At 40.0% G+C, this 16,508-nt stretch overlaps 1 protein-coding gene across 4 annotated transcripts in view; it reads right to left on the reverse strand.

The window, feature by feature from the left end:
* MIER1 (MIER1 transcriptional regulator) overlaps positions 1-16,508 on the reverse strand; it is a 33,201-nt gene that overhangs the window by 7,703 nt on the left and 8,990 nt on the right. For 3 of the 4 annotated variants that reach the window (XM_071810061.1, XM_065841906.2, XM_065841904.2), the window contains 6 exons: positions 12,607-12,631; positions 11,405-11,550; positions 6,997-7,164; positions 4,490-4,622; positions 2,435-2,499; positions 2,039-2,111 (listed from right to left, as the gene is read on the reverse strand). In XM_071810061.1, the coding sequence (XP_071666162.1) occupies positions 2,039-2,111; positions 2,435-2,499; positions 4,490-4,622; positions 6,997-7,164; positions 11,405-11,503 (538 nt within the window). In that variant the 5' untranslated portion in view covers positions 11,504-11,550; positions 12,607-12,631. The remainder of the gene's footprint in view (positions 1-2,038; positions 2,112-2,434; positions 2,500-4,489; positions 4,623-6,996; positions 7,165-11,404; positions 11,551-12,606; positions 12,632-16,508) is intronic. The other variant, XM_065841905.2, reaches the window with a different exon arrangement.

A 16,508-nucleotide genomic window follows, 5' to 3' on the forward strand; every position in this document is an offset into this window, starting at 1 on the left:
AGTTTATTCTCTCTCCTAAAGCTAGTGTCAGCCTGCCTTTTCCCAGCCAGTAGACATGGAAAATTATTTCAGAAGAGAAACTAATGATATCTGTTTTCTTGCAAGACAATTAGGATCAGTCAGATAAATCCCAAATGCACAGCACCAAAAATGGTGCTAAAAACATAACCAGGTGTCTGTCACCCAGAGGCCAGAAATCCTGAAGCTCCTGAAAGGGAACTTTGTTCAGACCTTCCCGCTACTTCCAAGAAATACATTCTGAAACAAAATCATTCAGGTAAGGATGGCTGAATTTTAATACTACCAAATCTCTACCATTTTTTCAGAGCTTTCACATGAGGTTTCAGACCAGGGAAGCCACAGTAAATGGAAATTAATGGGAGGAACATGGCCAAATGACACATCCTCTGAGTTATCTCCCATTTTTACTTGGAAGAACCTACAGGATTAAAATGCCAGTACAGCAAAATAATGTAAAATTCAGCAGAAGCAACAATTCTTTTCAGGAGGTAACTGCTAATTAGCTCTGAGGTGCCGTTAACGACCCAAGCTAAGTGCACTGCACTCTTTGTGAATGACCACGGCCGGTCAGGCCCAAAGCGGCTTCAGCACTTTTTGGTTTTCAGAGCTATTGTTGATCCTCTGAAAACATATCTTATAATTTTGTAGATTTTTCATAACCTGAAGTTGTTTCATAGCAGCTAATTTGGTCTCCAGGCACACTTCTCAGAGAACTGTAATTAGTTTAGTGACGATTACGTGGTCGCTCTCCCCTCACAGCAGCAAGTCGGAACACATTCCCAGAATCAGCGTGGTTTTTCTGAAGAGTTCCAGCATTTTCGTGCATTTGCTTACGGGACTGGACATGAAAGGACCAGCCTTTTTAGTGTTTGGGAATTTGACAACTAGAATTTCGCCTTCATTAGAGAACAACTAACATGACGGGATATGTACATGAAAGTACTGAATGCAGTGTCTCAGACATTTAATATTCCAGTTGGAGTCGTGTCAAAGATTACATCCAAGCACAGCAGAAAGGAAAGAAGTGGCAGAAGATACAAAACCCTACTGGTACATAAAACTGGAATAGTCCTAGCATGATTAGTGAAAATCGAACTTTTCCCCTCAACAGCTTCTGCCCATGAGGCAGGTACTCTGTCCTGCAAAGAACAGTGCGCAAGACTATGAAAACCTGTTTTATACAGGTGACTGCAATGCACAAAGCACACGTATCTTTTTTATTATTGGAGGCCAAAAGCTACTCAGAGTTGCGTAAATACCAGGAACAGCAGGTGACCAGTAAAGCAGAATTTACTCCATCTCAGGCAAATAGACAGCTCAAGCTCTATTTTAATGCAGAAGCAGGAAAGTGTGCAAAGAGCAGCTTCTTCACAGCTAAAAAGCAAATGTTTTCTGATTTGCTGTTTTCTGTCTTTCATGGGAGCTCCTCGTGTAGTTTTACATCACATTCTCTTCAATCTCTCCAGCACAATGTGTCAGCTTCAGGGTAAGCCTGGCCTAAGTCAACAGCAGGACTGATGCCCTTTTTAGGCCGTTTCTGGCTAGATTAGGCCACAGGATAGCTATCCCAGCCTGGAACTCAGGGCAACACAACTGCTACCATTTGAGTACGTACTCTGACTCTAGGAAGGCATTGAGTTTTGTGCTGGTTAGTTTAAAAACTAACTTAACATGTTAATCCAATTCTGACAACACTATTTATTTATTATCTATTTTGTTTTATCTAAACTTAATATACTAAGTGAAGAGGTTAACATAAACTGCATTACCAAACTAGAACACAAGTGTTCAACAGGCAATAGGCCAGCAACATAATTTTTGCTTTCTCCTTACAAGGTTCAAGCTCTGATGGTGAAATACAGGATGATCTGTAGATGATGGTTTGAGATGATGGTTACTTTTTCACTTGAAAGAGCTCTTATTTTGCAAGAGAGATGATATCAATCAAATCTTTTATTTCTCACCATTAGAAAATAATCTCAAACACAGTGATAAGGGTAATAGTGCTAAGCCTCACCTTTTTCATTCTCTTTGTATTTGCATATTCCAGCTGGAATTTCAGCTTGAAACATAGAGCCCACCATGATTTCCTGTTTCAAAATAACAGAAACAAGAAGTTAAGCAACCACAGCCGGGATGGTTTTTGTTAGCAAACAAGAGAACGACCACATCTTTTTTTAGCCCTTACAACTTTCATTGTCCAAAATCTAAAAATACAGTTAACAGGCACTATGTGGTAATGGTTTTTTGACTCTTTGGGGAGGTCTTGAATGCTTCTTAGTAACAAAACTCCTAGATTTATGGGGAAAAACTGGAGAGGATTTGGGTGATCGATAGAGCTCAGAGTTACTAGGTAACAGATCAACTCATTATCCATGAAATGGAGTCTTTTTTAGCAACCCTTAGTATCTACCTTTTTCCAGTCTTCTGAGGGAATGTAATCTTCATCCTCTTCAGATTCCTCTTCTATTTCACTGTCTGCAAGAAATTGTTGAAACATTTACACAAAATAAGCTGTGATGGGGGATCACATCAAGGGTGACGGGGGGACCATCCCACTGAACCACACAACGGCAGTTTGAGGGACAATACTAAATATTTCAGTGTTGACAATTTTAAAAATGACCCACCCAATGCTCGCATTTAGAGTGGATTAAGATACACAACAGGTCCTGAGAAGTTAAGACATATATTAATAAATCAATTTTAATACTACTTGTTTAATATTTACTTTCCCTCACCCAGCTTTAAAGCAGTTGAGATGATTCACATCCAAATTTAGTACAAAGTTACTTTCTAAAAGTATTTTTAGGCGGATGTTCAGCATCCACATGTGGGTTCCAGCACCATTTGCAGGAGCTCCCAGCTCACTGTTCTTTTTCTTTTGCAGCAGCTGTCACTGAATTTAAGGTAAAACTACAGCAAAAGGTGCGAGGAATCTGCAAATGCGCTTTTCTCAGTCTTACTGGGATTTAGTAGGCTTGGATGTACTGCTCAGAGATGCACAGCAGCATTAAAAATAGATTATTTTGGATAAGGACTGACAAAAATGTTGAGCTCTTTATATACAGGCTGGTTGCCTTTCATAATGTACTGAAAGCAACTGCAATATCTGCTTTATGTACAGCATGTGATAACAGCAGTGCTAAAATTATTTGTACATGAAATTACATTCTATACACAGCTGAACATTGTAAAAATCCCCAAACTGAATACAATACGCTTGCATTACACTAACGCTACGTTTAAAAAGCAGAGTTCATTGTAAGATATTTGCAATCCCCTGCACAGCTACGTGCTGAGGTTCCTTGGCATTTTTGGATTAAAATAAACTACAGGTTAGAAAATGGCATTTTTACAATGCTAGTAAGTATCAAGCTTAAGGTATTGTAAGAAACCTTTTGTTTGTTAAAACACAGAACAGGAGGAATTCAAACACTGGCGACAGTCACTTCCATGAAAGAAAGGTAAAATATCTGTTGTCCAAATGGCCCTGCGGACAGATCGATACTGAGGTTCACAACCCATTAAATCAGATGGCCACAGAAATGAGAGCTGTCTAAAGGTGCAGCTACATAACACTAGCTCAACAGTCTCAAATGGATGCAAACCTAATTTTTAAAGAAAACAAAAGAGAAAATAATCAGTCCACAATGCTGGCAACAGTATCACATGTGGAATTCTTGAAGCGAATTTTCTCCATCGTTATCTTCCCCTTTGTTATTTCAGGCTTAACAATCTATTGGCCTTTTTCAGATTTCATTGCTTTTGTTTTCTACATTAATGATTTTGAAGAAATAAGGGGTTCTGTTTCTATTTGAGTTTTTATTTTTTCCTTCATTTGGACTCTCACCTTCTTTGAGCGAGCACACAACGCGGTGTCCCCAGGCCCTGGCCCGGTAATCACGTTCCGTACAGGGATTATCCAGCTGGAACACTGCGTTTCCTTCTTGCCAGTATTTGTACCTATGACCTTAGTGCAAACTGGGAGCTGAAACTCCAACCCTAAGGTCATACCATCCTGAACAGCCATTCACCACACCTGGACTCCACTACAAGAGAATGTCTCTGAAGGGCACATCCACACAAACCAGTTTGCAGCATCACGAACTGGATTGTTACAACACTCGGAGAAGAGTCATGGAAGGGTTTACACTGCCTGACAGCCTCATTTTCCAAACTGTAGAAATTCAAATTTTTCCACAAATTTAATCCCTTCTTTTAAGAATAGAGGTTATCTACTGTCCTTCTACAGAGCTCCTTATCCATGGTGAAGATTTAGCCTTCAGCTAAACCCAGGACTTTCTCTTGCCTATTATTTTGAGCAGAATGATGACCAAGAGCCGTGTTTTAATGAGAACAGACAAATGTTTATAGGTATCAACATACGTATTTCAGAAACAGAGCTGTTCTTAACTAAAAGTCAATCATATTGAGATTACTGTGCTCAGTACTAAACCGTACATACTTGTATCAAAATATTTACATCGACGAGGGCGAATTATCTCCTGTGGATCTTGAGAAGCAACAGATGGTGCTGGGTCGTCATTAGATGACTGTGTCTCGTCTTCTTGGCCTGACGAATCTTTTATGGTCTCCTCCTTAAATATAAAAAAGACAAGCAAGAAATCAGCTCTCTCTTGTATGTGACAAACACTATTTGGCAATATTTTTTCCAAATTTGTCAATAAATCAAACGCAAATATCGTTTATCTGACTTGAAGTGACTGTATGGACTGTGGCCTGTCCAGACTGAGCCACAACAAATGTGTGAACACATTGTTTATTGACTAGGATTTTAAGCAGATCAATTTAACACTCGACCTCTAATACACAAATCAGAAATATGAACCACAATAAAATATCACATCTCATTTTTTTTAAATTAGTCAAGCAAATCCTTGTGGTTTTCATTTAATTTCATTTAACTTAAAATTTTATTTCAGTCTTTAAAACCCTTCTGCGTGAATTTTCAGTAAAAAGGGGAGGTATTATTTACTGGCCATACTTTCCTCAATCACATAGAAATTGTACCTTCTATTACAATTACTGTGAACAACATGGTTCAACCCCACAGCAATAGCATATCAGTAGACTCGAGTATGCACATCAAGTCACTAAAAGATGAATAATTAGAACTAGTTTCTTTATTAGAAAATAAACCGGAACAATTGTGGGCATTATTAAAATGAAAGAAAATTAAAATTATAAAGGTTAAAAAAATATATTAGTGTTTTCTATTTCAGTACATGTTACCAATATTTTTTCTGTGTTTCATGACTCGAGGGTCTAAGACAGAAGCATGAGGCACAGCACATGTTAATATGTACCTTCCCCAGCAGAGTATATCACATGTGCAGCTTAAAGCGGATTAAAAATAGAAAATAGCTAAGTGCGGTATAGCTAAATAAGCCGTAGGAAGAAGAGCGCTTGCAGAGAAAGCCTGAATGATTTATAAAATCATTCCACCCCCACAGATGTGTTTTACTGCCTCTGCTAAGAGCGTACAAGCGTTTGGGAGCTCTCGTACCCCAAGGCAAACCAGCACACAGGGTGAGCTGGGTCTCTCTGCTCCCAGCGCTCCCCACCACCCCAAAATTGGGGTAAAATGGGTGAAAAGATACGTTTAGCTCAAGCACAGTGCCAGGTCTGCGATTAGGCTGAACCACGGGCTACTGCGATGGGCAGGAAGGCGCGTGGTTCTGCAGGACGTCACCCAGCGCTGGGGACCCAGGCAGGGACAGAGGCGGCTCCTCCGGCTGCCAACAGCCCCCACAGACACGGAGATTTACCCGTTGAAGAGAAAAGATGAGCAGTATCTTAAATCAGCTACAGAGGAGGTTGAGCAAATACGGAAGATGGAAGCTGGGTCAGGATGTCATTAAGACACAAGAGGATACCACCATGCACAGCAAAATAAATAACTTTTGTCTCAATTTTGCATACTTAATGTTATGTAAGCTTCTCCCTCTCTCCAGCTTCTCAAACCTTTTCAGGTGTATATAGCTACGCATCTTCTTTTTGAACTATTCAACCCATATAAATAGCAATCATCTCTTACAGCATCTGTCAAGGGAGTTTGTACATCTTAAGAACTTCATTTTCTGAATCAGATCTATCATTCCTTGTCTCTGCCTTGCATTCCAGAGATTCGAAAATGGGTAAGATATCAAAGAACAAAAATGCATCCTTTTTAAAGCCAGATTAGGTAATGCAATTTCCATTAGTGCATAAGCTTTTTGTTACTGACAATACAAAGGATTTCACATTTTAATGGAATTCACGATGCAGCTCTGAATGCCACCAGTAATGGGGAAGTTTCAGTGGTGCCCAGGGCAGGATGGGATTATTACAAATATGTATGACATGTGCAAGGAGAAAAAACTCTTCTAAAATCAGAAAATTTATTTTAAGAGCACACAGAACAAGATTTTAAAGAGACTAATTTCAAAACTACACATTTTGGAAAGGTATTTTGAAGCACTGGATTCAGTTAAGAATTTAAGTACAACCAGGGCGGCCAGGCTGAACAAATACAATTTAAAATGCCAAAGCTAGGAAACTTGCAGCAATCTCCAATACTGAGAGATATTTAATTCAATTCCACACTTCACTGTTCAGCTTCAGTAGATCAGTTTTTCATCTTGAAACAAGTATTCAGCCATATCTATAAATGTGCCTCCCAGCATTTGAAACTCTGGTTTTGAAGCCAAGACTATTTCTGAAGAACAATTACAATTCCTTATTACATGATGCTATACATGCACATGCACCGTAATTTGCCTCAGCAAGAGTTTGGAATGATACAGATGAAATACAGATGAGTAATTAAGAATAAACATTAGAGTTCAGCACACAAAGCATCTGAAATCAACTATATAATGAATTACTTCTGCCATGGCCTGGCATCTCGAGTGGTTGTCCAGCACAGAACAGCTGCATGAAAATCAGTTTCAAATTAGCGCAGACACTTACTTTGTTTTCACCACTACAGCCACTGTTGTCATCATTATCAACATCATCATCGTCTTCTCCCTCCTCCTCTTCCTCTTCATCATCTTCATCATCATCATCTTCTTGGAGTGGAATGGTACCATCGTAGCCATAACGGCTCAGTAGCTCCTGGATCGGCATATTGCTTTCCTGACAAACATCCAAACAAAGTTTGAGATTTTAACAAAAATATTTCACATCTCACATCTGCTCTACAGTTTAAATTGTGCATTTAAACACGACAGGAAAACCAGAGAGATGATGACCACGGATACTAAGAACGGCCACTCCAAAATGAACAGACAGTCAAAACTTGAAGTTTCAGCTCCTAAGAAAAATGCGTGGTTTTTTATGCGAGGGAACTCTTTATTTCCCGGTCCTTTATATATTTACAGCTGACCTCACATACCAACACCATAAGCCATACGCTCATTAAAAGGGCAGCATGCCCCATCCCTCCCTCGGTACTTCTCTACTACTATTTTACGGAAACACAAGCACTGCAATCAGACCCCTCAGGACACAGAGTGAACACAGAGTGAACACGCTCCTTTGGGGAATAATTATCGTTGGTATTCCCTTTACGGCCCCCAAACTACCTGAAAAATAGTATTTTGTACATATTTGTGGAAAAAAAGAGATAAAATGTGTGTCAGCAGCAAGTGCTTCCCACAGATATGGACAGTTTGTGCAGAGTGAAATTTGTCCTAGGGCAAGGCAGTGATTTTTGCAGTGTCTCCAAGGATTCGGCAGAATAAGGACCAGAACTTGCATTATCTGGTTTGAACACAGAGTTTAATCTTTGTCTGGGGACATGTGCTACGGGGACGTTTCCACCCAGTTCTACAACCCTTGTTTTAATAAAAATTACACCAAAAACACACCTCTGTGTCTCTCCCCTTTCTGGAAAAAACAACAACTGAGGGGTTGGATGGGAGTGAGGGATCACCTTATATTCAGGATCACCTGATATCCAGGTAAAGACAGCAGTAATGCTTACAGATTCACATACATTTTAATTTTTAGCTAATTGTCTACAAAACCACCCATGCTTGGAAGCAAATCTGCTAAAATATATGCACATTTAAAAATTTTTAAATTTAGAATGTTGGTCCATGCTGAAGAGACATTTAACTGACACAGTTGGTTCTCAAATTTAGTGGCTCCCAAGCTCTTATCAATAATAAAAATTATTAATTGCCAGGTCTGTAAATAACTTACTTTATGACTACTAATAGGTCAGTCTCCAGCCTTCAGGGGCAGGGCACGGCATCCCTAATGAGATTTTTCAGAGCAGAAACTTTCAGAGAGCACTTAAAAAATCTCAGACAAGAACAAATCCTTCGTTTCCTATTTGGAGGTGTCTGCCTGCTCTAAATATTTCTACTTAGTATGCAATTTACATCTTGGCTAATCATCAGATTTTTAAAGTTTTTAAGGAAGTGGCATTGTATTCACAATATTTTTCTCAGGTAGGGCCTCTTAACTTCAAATAGTCTGTTACAACTCAAAAAAAGCCCTAAGGGTCTCCAAGATAAAATACAAATCATGATTTCTCTATTGGTTCAGGATATTGCAAAAATAAGAAAGGTTAAAAAAGTAACAAGTCCTATCAAAGACATAGAAATTTGTTATAGGGAAGATGTTTAATAACAAGAAATGGAGTCTGGAGTAGAGGTGAGGGGGAGTGGTATGACAGAAAACCATATGGTAAGCAGCACAGGGTTGGTAAATACAAATGACTTTACACTCTTGTAATTGAAGAGCTGAGGGACAACCACTGAAATGAACAAGGAATAGAGCTGAAAAACTAAATGCATTTCTCACACTAAATGAACCGCACAACACTGCCACGTGCCTCAGATGCCAGGTTTAGAAACGTTAAAAATAAAAACGGACAAATCCACGGGAGGAGGAAAATTAAGACTGGCGGGCATTACAGACAAAGAGAGAAGATCTTTTCTATATGTGCCTGAACTGCACCCTGCTAGAGGCTGGAAGAGTATTTGGGAGAAATACTGTGTGCTTCTGTGTGTGGTTTTCTCCTTTAAAGACAAGAGGATGCTGGTGCATAACCTGAAGAAAACCCAAGAGCCCTCCCTGAAAAGAGCGTCCCCAAAAGGAGAAACCAAGTGATCCTATGGAACAACAAATGGAAAAAGGCAGTCAAAAGCTTAAAAATCTTTAAGTAATGCAGGGAGGCACCACACACATGTCAAATCCTCCACGTCACATTCCAGCGGATGCTCTGGACACTCAGCTTAGCTAGGAGCAGCCGCACGTCAAGTTTCTGCAGCTTGCTGGGACCTGGTCATTTATTATTTCCAAGACAAATGTGAATGCAGTGTCCTGCTACCAAAATTATGCTGCCGAGTTTCCCGGGTTTTGGAAAACTGCAGCATCAGTAGATGCTCAGGACGCTCAGAGATCATGAAATCAGAATCATGTTGGTTGGAAAAGATCTTCAAGATCATCGAGTCCAACCATTACCCCACCCCTGGCACTACCCCATGTCCCTAAGAACCTCATCTCTGTCTGTTCAACCCCTCCAGGGATGGTGACTCCACCACTGCCCTGGGCAGCCTGTTCCAATGCCCGACAGGTCTTTGGGGAAGAAATTGTTCCCTAGATCCAACCTCATCCTCCCCTGGTGCAACCTGAGGCCATTTTATCTGGTCCTGGTGCTTGTTCCTTAGGAGCAGAGCCCGACCTCCCCTGGCTCCAAACTCCTTCTGGGTGGTTCTCCAGGCACAAGCTGCCTGGGCTCTGTCTCTGGCTGCTGAAGAAAGGACACTGCTCAGCCAGGACTTGGGTCCCATTGGGTACAGACGCGCCCACATACAAAAATCGCACCACTACTTGTCTGGGTACGATCAAGGACAGTCTGCTGCTCAACCTCAAGGACTAACGCGCTACAGATTCACCAGTTCTAACCAGTGAGGAGAAAAGATCCTTACCCTCAGAGGAAGGTGTCATTTTTATGACAGTCTGGAGTGAAACCATTAAGGTTTGAAAATGCTCCTGTAAAACCGGACTATCATCTCGTCCCCGAAGGAGCTGAACTAGTAAATCAGGCACATTCTCAGCCTGGGGAAAATCTGAAATAATAGGTGCAAATGTTGGGGGAGAGAAAAAGACAGGATAGCTCTGAGGTTTAGTTTGCCTATCATCCACAACCACAATGTGAGTCTACGTTACCCCATTGCTCACCGTCCCCATCACAAAAGAGCTGACACACGGAGAAATTATAACTTGCAGCCCCGACAACCAAGGTATGAGGGAATAAACTGATGGCTGAAATACAGTGAGAAATGAAATGTTGTAATGTGGTGGTAGAATTATACAACCAGATGTTGACTCTGTAAAATATGGAGGGGGGGAACATATTTTCAACTTAAAAACCACATGACATACACGTGGAGCTCCATTTCTCATTTAATCTAGATGAAGTATATTTAGATTCACAAACTATTTATTTATCTTTATGTTTACCATTTAATATCAGACCTGAAACTACCAAAAAGAAATTATCAAAATGTAGCTTAAATGCACTGAATTAATTTGAAGTCATACCGGCATAATCACTTACATTAAATAGGATTTGTACATCAAACATGCATCTGAGAATCATTAATGACCTGTTCTGGAAGCCTTTTTGGCCAATGAGGCCACAGACGGTATCTAAATCACTTTGCATTTATAATGGGCCTAGTTTGTAATTTAATAATATTATTCCTGCCTGAGAAGTAATTTAAGACAATATGTAAGTGAGAGCATAGCCTCAAAATGCCAAACAAATCCTATATGCAATTACTTCAGAAGATCCACATTTTAAGATTTATCACTATTAACAGTAACTGTGAGTTCTGATCCCAGCTCTGCTGACAACTCTTTGCTTTGAGCCAATAATTTCATCTTCATCTCTGTTCCCTCTACCTTAAAAATGAAGATATTCTACATGCTCCACTAAAGGATTATACAAATGTGTGTATAAAAATGCAAAATAAATGTAAAATTATGGATTTTTTAATCAAAATCTATATGCACTAATCAAGTGCTTTAGAAAATAACAACACTGGAATAGACACGTTTAGTCAGAGCGTACTTTAACTTATATTAGCTCTAAAATACAAATCCTATACCAGCAAAAAGAAACTAAACAAGTACAGCATCATACATTATTAAGTACTTATGTACCAGTTTCCCTTTCCCAATTTTGAGAACTGTAAATTTAGCTCAGCCCCTTTCCCCCATCTATATTATTTGTCTATTAGTGTTTTAGAGGTGTTGTGGTTTTTTTTTTAATTCTGAATATAAGGGAAAAAACCTGCGTATGTTTTGTGTGAGACTGTGGGCAGTGGTTGTTTTAAGACTACTTAAGGCTACCTACCCTGTTAAGATCCTCTATTTCAGAACTGAAGTTTGTTTCTCCTTCCATCATTTCCTCCTCTTCTAATGTCCGTTCATCATCAAAGTCATGCACCAGCATATCAGCTGATGGATCAAATTCATGGTCATCAGATGTTGCTGAACCTCCTGATGGAAAACATTTTAAAGAATGTTTTTAGTTAGATCATGGCCTCACAGAGTTTGGTGTTTTGGTGGGTTTTTTTGTTTTGTTTTGGTTTGGTTTTTTTGGTGACATTTTAATACTCAAGTTATGCAGGGAAATTAAAATAACTTCAAAATCCCTCAATCAGTTATGTTAGGGAAAGCCAACCTCATAATTCAGAGGACAGGGAAAAAGGGATCACAGAAAAAAAAGAGACAGTTCTCAAAGTACTGTTAATACCTATCTGGACATCGCGCCCCTAGTTAAATGCTTGTGAAATGCTCAGTTTTTGAAGACTTCATTCCTAAATAATCATAACCTGTCTGACTCAAGAGCTCTACTGGGAGCTCAGGGCAGTTGTTTCCTCGACGCTTTGCAAGCCACAACTACAAAGACAGTCTAATGACTTTTCCAAAATTTAAACGGAAAGGAAGCTTCACAGTTACACAGATTTTATTCATGATGCAGAACCCTTAGTTATTTTTCCCCATGCAGTTGTTTCACCGTTCTTTGTAAAGAAGTCTGGTTATGTTTTATGACAATGAAAAATAAATGAATGGATGAATGGTTTGGCAGATGCAGCATTTTTATGTAATTCAGTAATACCTGAATTCTAATTCTAACCTTGCTAACATTTCTCCACTTGTCACCACGGACAATTTAATTTTCCACAGCTTGAAGAGTGGACACACACTAAGGGTGCAAGAGGGAGGGGTTGACTGTAAGTCTTGAATATATTTTGTAATTTGAAGTGTTACAGAAATAAGAGCTCAAAAGATGGGGCAGTCCAGCTACAGTAACTGCTGCAAAGCTTTTCCACTAGCAGGGAGCCAGAAACCTTGGAAATAAATAACACTAAGTACAGTGGTACCAAAGCGAACAAACGCACCCCCCCTCACCCTGATATAAATAATTTACACTGCCACCAACGTACTCATCAAATTATATCCTTAGATAACTAACTGGAAGAGACCAGCAAAAAAAATGTTCAGAGGGTGCCCTCTTGCCTCATAAGTTTAGGAAATATTGAAAATATTTACCTGGGCTTGAAGACTCAACAGAAGGCTGAAAAAGAAAACACAGGAGATTATTTTTTTGATGTTGAACCTGTACAAATGCAATTCAATAATTCATCTGATAAAAGCATGTTACTGCAAATAATATAGTTACAAATAAAGCACCAGAAACATGCTGAAGCCATTTGAGGTAAATAGCATTCATTTTCTCCTTTATATATATATATATTTATATATCAATATTGCTGCACTATTTCAGCAAGAATAATTGGAAGAACTGCAATAATTGGGCTGATGAAGGTATAAAACAAAGCAAAGCAACTCATTCTGAAAATAGTATTATAATTCTAAACCAGCTTAGTACGGCAGAAATCAGTGCTATTGCCAGATGGGGCAATGCGACTTTCTTTCCATCTCTATCTGCTCATTTCCCATTCTTCCCTTACGCCGATACAAAACTGAAGACTCACAGTAGTGACAGGTTAGTTCTGAACAGATCCAGCTTTGATTTAACTCCACATACTCAATCCCCTTTTCCGCAACCAAGGTATAAACCAGATGACACTGGCAGTGGAAGCCAGTTCAAGAGAAATTATTCTTTCTATGTGAAACCGTGCACTATGCAATATAGATTCCCTGTTTCTGTTCAAATGAAGGTACCCACTTTGAAAAGGTAAGCACGAATTACAACGAGGATTCCTCATACAACAAAAGGAAAAAATAATTTCATCTTAATCTCTAATCCAGCTGTTGAGAAAATAAAACAAAGAAACCCAACACAAATTATTTTGCAAGTCAGACTTTCTTCTCAAGTACATTTATAACACAAATTAATACGATCACAGGTTACGCAACTAATATATCTTTTGAATTACAGAAAAAAAAAAGAGACTTCCACAATCTTTATGTAACAGAGGCATCCTTTGGCCTATCATATTTGGTGACCTTACATGTATAATCAGAACAAGTATCTTCTTTCATAAAATTCTGCTCTCCCTTGCTTATAATTTCACCAGTATTTAACCTCTTGGGATGCAATTTGCATGTCAGACATGCAGACCTCATTTGTTTTGGAAATGCAAGCAGATGTTTCAACTATTTTCAGGAACAGCCCTAACAAAGTGAATTTTCAAAGTGAGGAAGACTTTTTATCACCACTGACTTGCAAGAAACAGCTTTTCAGGCAGCATTAGCTCTAAAAGGCTGTACTGCACAAAACAAAGCAGAACAAGAGAAATATCTGCACAATTAAGGATATTGAAACTCACATCAAATGGGTAAGCACTAAAACCATTTTTGCAAAACGTTGCACAATGCCACAGGAAGTTATGCTAGCGACTACAGTTTAAAAATTGTTCTTTGCAAATATATCTTAACAAATTCCAGTGTATGGTGTTATATTGAGCTCAAGCTGAGTATCAAAATCAGCAATGCCTGATCTCTAGGTGGTGTGTTTTATTTGTCTGATAAACTGAGTAATTTGTAGTAGGTAATACACAGTATTAGTGTGAATGAATGAATTCTCAGCATACTCATCACATCAATCACAGGGGCGAAATCCAACTAACGCTGTTTATTTCTGGCAGCCAATGCGAATAAGGCAGAAAATACTGCGTGTTCAGAGCAAGTGAAGAATAAGTGAAAGACAAGTATTATTAAGTATCTTTGAAAGTTTTAAAATGAAGACTAAGCTTTAGCAATTCTCTCAGAAAAAAAAATGAAATAAATGAGCATTGCAAATACAGATGATGGCCACCACATATTTTGCAGTATGGGTATATTTTGAAGTACCAGTCCATTTTGCACCCAGCTCTCTGCAACATTCCAATAATGACTCATCGTGACAACATACAACTGATCTCACCAAAATCCAGTGACTTGAATACCGAGTTGCTCTGAGATGGAAAAAGGAAAGTACAACCAGGGCTGGTAGAGATAAGAAGGGAAGAAGTATCCCTATGACTTGTGAGGAAAGATGATTCCAGCAATGACAGCTTTCCTAGGGACAGAGCTGAGCTTATGTCCTAGAAAGCCCTGAGGATAAATCTATTCTGAGAGACAGAACAGGTTACTTAATAAACTATAAATTCTGCAAAAGCCATCTTAAAACTGTTCTTTCTGCCTAACCATTAAACCACAGTGTTACTGGAAGTCTTTTACACAAGCTAACACTCCTGCTGCCAAAAAAATAACTTTTTCCAAGACTAAACCTGTGCTTACTCATGGTCAGTTTCTCTCTAACCTAGTACTGACAAAACTGTTAAGGCTAAATAATCAACCCCTGCCTCGCCAGTTATTTTTTGCTGTAAGAGGCATTTCAGGATGGGTCTCACTCAGGAAACAGCTGATGTGTTTATGGATCAGTAGTGCTGGTCTCGCCTTTGCAGGGATAATCCCCAGGGAAGGAATTCTGAGTGGCCCACGCGTGGGGCAGGTCCAGCACCCCCGCCAATGCATCTGTTTCACCCCAGCCCAGGAAGGAAAGGACTGAAGAAAAAAGAGCTTATAAACTGGGGATAACAGAAGCGCCAAGGAGTCATGTCTCCAAAACTGATTAAATCAGGATGGGCAGTGAGAAGAGGCTCATGGTGTAATTGCGCTTGTGTCTGGAAAAGTAACTGTGACTCAAAGCAGGAGACCAGTTGTAGGAAAGCAAGAATAGCTGAGACTCTGCTTTCTTTACAGCACCATCAGGTAGAGTAGGGCTTCTGAGCCCTGGGTAAAAGGGAACAGCCAATTCCCACAGCAGTTTGGAAAAGCAGGTTTCTCACGTTGAAATCCTCAACAAGCAGAACGGGGTCTGCTCCAATCCTTGCCTTGCAGCCATGAAGCATCCTTCGGATTCATATACACCTCACGTGGCTCTACATACGTGTGCGTGTACAGATTTTTATGTGATTTACATATAAATATAGAAATGTTGGAGCCTGCTGGTTCAGTCCCACTTGAAGTTTCTATCATGCTTTACAAGTTTTCAGGATGGAAAAGGTGTAATTTGCATCTTAGAGAACAAGGATACAGAGATGGTTTCACCCCCACTCCTGGGCAGGTAGCAGAGCAAACATGATGGAAGCAGTGGGCATGGACTTACAAAAGAGAAATTATACCTGTGCCTAAGAGCTTTCCTCAATAAGACGACTGGTGTGGTGGACGAGGGGAGCACAGGGGATGCTGCTTGTCTTCACTTCAGCAAGGCTTTCCAGGCCATCTTCCGTAACACCCACACCAAGTGATCAAAAGTAAGCCTGGGCAAACACGGATCTCCCAAGGAACAAGCGCCAGGACGACAGGAAATGGCCTCAAGTTGCGCCAGGGGAGGTTGAGTCTTGGGAACAATTTCTTTCCCAAAGTGCTGTCGGGCATTGGAACAGGTTGCCCAGGGCAGTGGTGGAGTCACCATCCCTGGAGGAGTTAACAGACCTGGAGATGAGGTTCTCAGGGACATGGGTCAGTGCCAGGGGTGGGGTAATGGTTGGACTCGATGATCTTGGGGGTCTCTTCCAACCAAAACTATTCTACATGGATGGAAAACTGACTGAACAGCCCAGCTGAAATGGTTGCGACAAGTGGCAAAGAACAACCCCTATGACTTTTACACAACTCCAAAATATACAACCATGCAGTCTATAGAAGGAAAAAAATACAAACCCCAACCAGAAAAATCTGCAGAAACCCAATCACCTCCAGAAACATCAGTCCAGTCCATTTCAGGCTACCCCCCAGAGTGCAAACATCCCTCGAGAGGTTCTAGTTCAGTCTTTGCCACAGACTGCACAGGCAGCTTTTAGGAGAACAGCCTCTGGATCTCTATTCCTTTCTTCTAAGCTTCACCCAACACACCTACCTAGTCTGTCCTAGTTCGTAGATTATCCTCTATGCATTTCACATTTCTGGTGGAAGTGATGCGCTGCCAACCATTTTTTGCC

The sequence above is a fragment of the Patagioenas fasciata genome, chromosome 6 (assembly GCF_037038585.1).
Source record: "Patagioenas fasciata isolate bPatFas1 chromosome 6, bPatFas1.hap1, whole genome shotgun sequence".
Taxonomy (NCBI): domain Eukaryota; kingdom Metazoa; phylum Chordata; class Aves; order Columbiformes; family Columbidae; genus Patagioenas; species Patagioenas fasciata.